General features: G+C 52.8%; 1 protein-coding gene across 2 annotated transcripts in view; it reads right to left on the reverse strand.

Annotated features, from left to right (window-relative positions):
* The window catches only part of SHROOM4 (shroom family member 4), a 218,218-nt gene extending 213,288 nt beyond the window's left edge, over nucleotides 1-4,930 (reverse strand). The window contains exon 1 of one of the 2 annotated variants that reach the window (XM_035004836.1): nucleotides 4,798-4,930. In XM_035004836.1, coding sequence (XP_034860727.1) covers nucleotides 4,798-4,914 — 117 coding nt within the window. In that variant the 5' untranslated portion in view covers nucleotides 4,915-4,930. The remainder of the gene's footprint in view (nucleotides 1-4,797) is intronic. The other variant, XM_035004871.1, reaches the window with a different exon arrangement.
* Nucleotides 4,931-6,000: the final 1,070 nt, after the last annotated feature.

The following is a 6,000-nucleotide window of genomic DNA, read 5'->3' on the forward strand; positions in this document are numbered from 1 at the left end:
CCTCCCTCCAACCTTCTTTGTGGCTTTCTGGATGGATTCTACCCCAGGTCTCCAAATGCCTTCTACTCTCTGGGAGAGTTGGGGGACTGAGGCCCTCGATACCTTTGCTGATTCTAGAGGCAGATGAGGAGGGGATTCATGTACACACCCAGGCTGGACTAAGCTCCCAAGAAGCACGCCCCATGAAGGTCCCTTTGTGAATGTCAAGCTCTGGTCTAGGGTGGGCCCAGCCCGTAACACAACTATGAAGCCTCCATAGGAACTGCTGGCTCTCATATTCCAGCAAGAACTCAAACTCGCAGCCAAATTTACTGCCAGCCACAAGACAGCCTCAATCTGACTTAACCCACGTCCTCTTGAAATCTCAACTGCCTCTTTGTGTGCTTCCTCTAGAAATAAGGTCGTGGTGGGGATGGGGGGGTGCGGTGGGGAGGGAGCTAAAAACAACTTAAAGAGCATGTCCTGCCATCTTCCTAGGCTAAAGATGGCAAACAGTATGAGAGTTTTCCCAGTTCATTCTCACATCATCTTTGATAATGAAGATGGGACAGGTATGCCCACCCCCATGTAGCAAATAGACATTTGGGTCTAGAGAGGGTAAAATGATATAGCAACAGCAATGCACAGTCAGTGGAAGAGGTGAAATTTCCTTCTCGTCCAAGCTACTCCCCCTCCCCACCCTACTTTGTTCCAGGGCAGTAACTAGCCCCCACTTGCTTCACTGTGCCTGATGGAGACTGCCACGAAAAATGGGCCAGGAATAGGGCAAATATGTAGGATAAGCCTGTCTTCTCCGCTCCAATTTTTCTCCTCTCCTGCATCCCCACTGGTCTCCACCCCTTCTTTTCCCCACCCTCAGTCAACCTCAGGACACATTTCCAAAGACTCACAATCAGTATAGGAACCTCACGCTACAGGTCAATAACTCTTGTCTCTGTCGGTCTGTCCATATGTCTGTCTGTCTCTCTTTCTATCTCACACACACACACACACACACACACACGTGCCACAAGAGGATACAATTTGAATCTCTAAGGCCTCTGAGAATTCCTCTTTGATGCAGAATCATTGTTGCCAGAACCTTGGAAAGGTCACCCATCCCCATAGAAGATCTTTTCCAGTACAGGGAGCCAACTTCATGGATGACTGTCTACACTGCAGAGGGGGACCCCTAGGTAGCAAACCAGATAAATATGATTAGAAGAGAATCTCCACTTTATCCAAACAGGCCTCCTGGGCCAATGAGGTAGTATAAGACGCTAACCAAAGGAATTAATAACACCAAGGTCATGGGCCCAAGTCCCTTGTGGGTTATGTTTCTTTGGAAACATCACAATGCATAGGGAAATCATAAGCCATCCCTTAACACTTGGGATAATCAATAGCAGGTTTATTTTTTTTCAAACATTTCCTCTTTCTTTCTCACTGAATTGTGAGAAGACTACACCAATCTCCTAAAACTTGGGCAATTGAATTCCCCACATTCAAGGAAATCACAGGAGCCAGTAGGCATCGACCATTTCCCAACCTGATCATTTCCTGGTCCAAAGGTTCTCCCATGACAAATATGAGGTGGCCTTTCACACTCTAGGCGATCTTTTCCCACTAATCACCCTTTCTCAAATCCCTCCACTCCCGAGATGTCTCCACAAGCTATCTCCAAGCATGTACGCCACACCAGACCCCAACTGGTTTTTTTTTCCATGACACCAAAGGAGGTTCTCCAGCATTTCCCACCATGGTTCTTGCACCTTACCTCTCTCTCTGCCTGACCTGAGATCATCACAGTGATGTGGAGGCACTAAAACAGTCCTCTCCTACCCCTGAGCCCAGACTTCAGCAAGGAGTGTCCACAACCCAGTTCCTCACCTACTGTGGAACCACAGTCTGGCAAGGGAAGAGTCACTGGGGGAGCTGTCAAGACTAGATATACCCCTGAATGGTCCTGCTCCATGCCCCTTCACAAACGGCAGTACTACCAGAAGAATCAAGAAACTCTCCAAGGAGTAGAAAATAGGATAGACTTGGAGCCTCCCACTGACTCACTGTGTGGCAGACCTAGACAAGCCACTCAGTGCATGGCAGCCTCAGGTTTTCCATCCACTTCTCCACAACCTTCCCTGACTGCCTCACAGGGTGGCTGGAAGAGGCTAATGAAATAAGGGATATGGAAACACCGTATAAACAGTAACACTGTACACAAGTGGAACAAAGCCTCACCTTCTTCAGTCCACAACCCTTGGGAGGAGGAAAGGGCCAGAGCTAGCATAAAAGATTGCCAACTGGGCTGTCATAGTCTTATTTAAAGACCCCCCACTCGAACCTCCTTATAGACATGGGGACACCTAAGCCCAGGGAGGGTAAGTGATGCACTCAGGATCCCAAAGCTAATGAGCGGCAGAGCAAGGACTAGAACCCAAGGTTCCCATCTGCCAATACAATTCTCTTCCCACGGCCTTCCATCCCATCCGCACCAGTGTGTGCGGACTGAGGTTATTTTTGAGAAGAAAACTGTACTGTTCTGAAGCATAAGGGGAAACAAAACTAAGTTAGAAAAATGAAAAGGGGACTAATGAACTATGCCACAGCATGTCTTGGCAAGAAAAAAAAACACAGGCAATCATTGCACTTAAAAAAAAAAAAATACTATGGCCCCTTTATATAATGTTGGGGCTAACCAGGTTATATACAACTGGCTTTTACTGTAAGGTGCCAGGCTAGTTGGGAGGGATAGGATAAATGATTTTACCCCTGCATACCCAAATGTGTGTCATAATGAGTTTTCCTATAATAGGGGTCAACTGTGTGTTCAGCGGAAAGGGAATCATTAAAAGGCACCCTGCCTCTCAACACACGAGTCACTTCCTCAACAGCTTGGCCAAGGAAACCCTCATCTACCCTCAAATAATCCCCCAGCCAGACCACAAATTGCTGGCTGCCCCATACTTAGTAACACCCCCTGCTATGCTCAGCCCTGGCTCACAAAACAATCCAGGGCCATAGCAGTAAGCACTCTCTGGGGCGCTTCTCAGGATGGTTCAGCCCTGGGCAGAGGTGAAAAATGACCTCTCCAAGATAGGTTGTCCGGGCAAACTGTGGAAATTCTGTGGGTGGTGTAAGGAGAAAAAGAAAGGGAGGAACTGCCAGACTACTGGGGGGTGCATAGCCCATTCTGACCTTGGTGGAAAGAGGGAAGAGAGGAGTCTGATTAGAAGAAATTCCTGAAGGTCAGGATTCCCCTCCCCAAAATGGTTGCTTGAGAGTGTTCTTGTTTTCTTTGGTTTTTCGAAAAAAGCTTATTAACTCCCTCCATAGAATATTGGAGGGAGAGTGCTTTAAGAGGGGATGTGACAGTGGGTGACAAAGGCATCTCAGGCTGGTTCGAAATACATGACCAGTGTGGGGAAGAGAGAGCCGGATGGAGATATGGGCTGGTTATTGGCATTTGGGGAGGCCAAAGATCCCAGGTTTCCCCGACAGCTCCTCAAAGTTTTGCCTCAGGTACCTGAGACTGCTCAAGCTGATTGGTACACCCCATGGCAATACCCCACGGTGGCTAAGAGTGTGGGCCCCAAGGCCTGAAGGACCTCTCCACTACAAGTTAACCAGCACGTCCAATGCAAGGGGGAAATGAGCACAGGTTGGGGGGGGGGGTGGCAGGGCATTGGCCACCCCCCTGCTGAGACGTGACCTCCCTTACAAAGCCAAAAAAATAGTGACATTTGTTCCCTGCCGAGAAGCCACATCTTTCTATCTCTAGCCCAAACCCACATCTACAACCTCAACTGCTATTTGAGTGGGTTGGAAGGAGAAGAGCTTTTCAGCTTTGAGCATTTAAGAGAAACAAAAACAAAACAACAAAACGGGATGAAGTTCGTGAAGTTCCTTCCCTTGGCAATCTGGCGCCTCAAGGTGATTGGCCCTACAAATCTCTCTTCCCGGTAACAGCCCCCGCGGCCCCCACACCCCCTCACCCCTACTGGGGGACGGCTCGTTTGGGGGGTTCTGGAGCACTCAGGAGAGCTCCTCTCCCCTGTCCTCGGCGGCAACTTGGCTTCCAGCAGATCACAGCCTCCTAAAACAAACAAACCCTGGCGGCGGCAGCGGCAGCTCCAGCACAGCTGCGCTCCATGGCGCAAAAGTTTCCTCCACACTTCTCAACGTGCAGGAAATCTCGCCGGCGCTGGGGCAGGACTCCGGAGGGAGGGAAAGGCCGAGCCGAACCGGCAGGAGCAACGCCTCGCCAGCTGAATGGATGTGCGCGCGTCCGGCCGTGGGAAGTGAGGCTGACGAAAGCCACCAGTGCCTCATCTCCGTTCCCACACCAGACCCTCGCCCTGCAACCTGCCCCGGCGGCGCGACCCGCTGCTCGGCGGAGGGGCCAACGCTGCTAAGAGAGCTGCCAAGCGGCGCTGTCTGTCCCGCAGGGGCGCGGGAACTTCCAAGGAGAAACCCCCAACAGCCACCACTTCCTCCAGCTCAAGCTGAGGGGCGCAGCCGCCCCGACGTGGGGCAGCAAAAAACTGCCCCCCAGAGCCTCCCGAGTGTGTGTGCGCAGGGCTCTTAGCCCCGGGCCAGCAATGCTCCCATCCCGTGCTCCCGCCGCCCGTCATGGGTGTCTGCGCCCGCGCTGGTGGCAAGACCCCTCCGTTCCGCTAATGCTCCACAGGAGGGCTTTCACCCCCAGCCCGGACCAAGTTTCAAAGTCGGTCGGAGGGCCGCGTCCCGCGGCAAGCCTGCGCACCCGCTTGCCCATTCAAAGTCGGGCACCGCTGGGACAGAGGCTCCAGTTCTTACCTTAGACACCGTGAGCGGTTCGCAGTGTTCCAGACCCCCCTTAAGGGTGAAGCCCCAGGGCGCCCCCCCTTGCAGCTGCACAGGGACGTACTGGAAGGACCCAGGCCGGTTCTCCATCCTCGGCTCGGCTCAGGCGCCGCGGGGCTCCTTTTCCGCGGGGGCTACGTTGCCTCCGCCCCCAGCAGCTCCGCCACCATCGCCCTCCAGCGCTACGCCACCCCGCACCGCCCTGCTCCGCCTACTCTCCCGGCTGGAGACGCTCGGGCAGCGGGCGAGCGCGAGGAGGAAATGACACGGAGCTGGAGAAAGGGGGAGAGAGGGGGGGAAAGGAGAAGGAAAAAAAAGAGAGAGAGAGAGAGAAAAGAAAAGAAAGAAGGAGAGGCGGAGGGATAGCGCGTAATGGACAAGAAAACGGAGCAATGAGGAGGGGGAGTGAGTGGGACCTCGCCTATAGGATCGCCGGGGAGCAGGCTCGAGGCAAGGCCTCACATCAATTGTTACATTGTTTCATTCAAGCTGCTCCCCCCCCCTTTGGTCCTCCTCCTTACGGCCGGGTTCCCCGCCCCTCCAGCCAGCCGAGGCGAGGGGAGGTGAAAGTCGTTAGTGTGGATAGCCCGCGTGGCCGAGTGGGCTGAAACGCTGGCTTCCCGATTAGCGCGTTCATGTTTCTCTGACTGCCTTTTTCTTCTGAAGGTCCCAAAACCGGGTCCTGGGAGGGTTACAAGGCTGCTAATTTGTGGACCTTGCCTAGAGGGATGGAAAGTAAAGCAAAGCAGGCCAGCGAACACAGTGGGGCTGTGTGTGTAGGCTGCTCTGTGTGTATGCACTAGGTGTGTGGGGTCATTATGAAACATTGCCCCGGAGCATAGTTTAAATAAAGAAGCACTTTGAGGATGCCCCCTGCCCGGGTTTAGCCGCACCCTGGCTCAGCGCTGGCGTCTGTGGGTAGCCCTGTGCTTGTGTATGTTCCAGTCATCTGGAGTTCCTGGCACGGCCTTGCACTTGCCCCACTGAGATGACCAAGCCAGGAATCAGCAAACTGCTAGCAGACTAGTAGTATTGTTTCCACTCCTAAACAAACCTACAGAAAAGAGCATCCATTGATAAACTGGCCAATTAACAATGTTGTGCCTTTTGGAAGAATCCGCTTTTAGACAAGGGTCCAGAACATTTCTGCTCATCCGTTCATGCTCGAGGCTGTAG

Source organism: Mirounga leonina, unplaced genomic scaffold (assembly GCF_011800145.1).
Source record: "Mirounga leonina isolate KUSES-001 unplaced genomic scaffold, KU_Mleo_1.0 Mir_101609, whole genome shotgun sequence".
NCBI classification, from domain to species: domain Eukaryota; kingdom Metazoa; phylum Chordata; class Mammalia; order Carnivora; family Phocidae; genus Mirounga; species Mirounga leonina.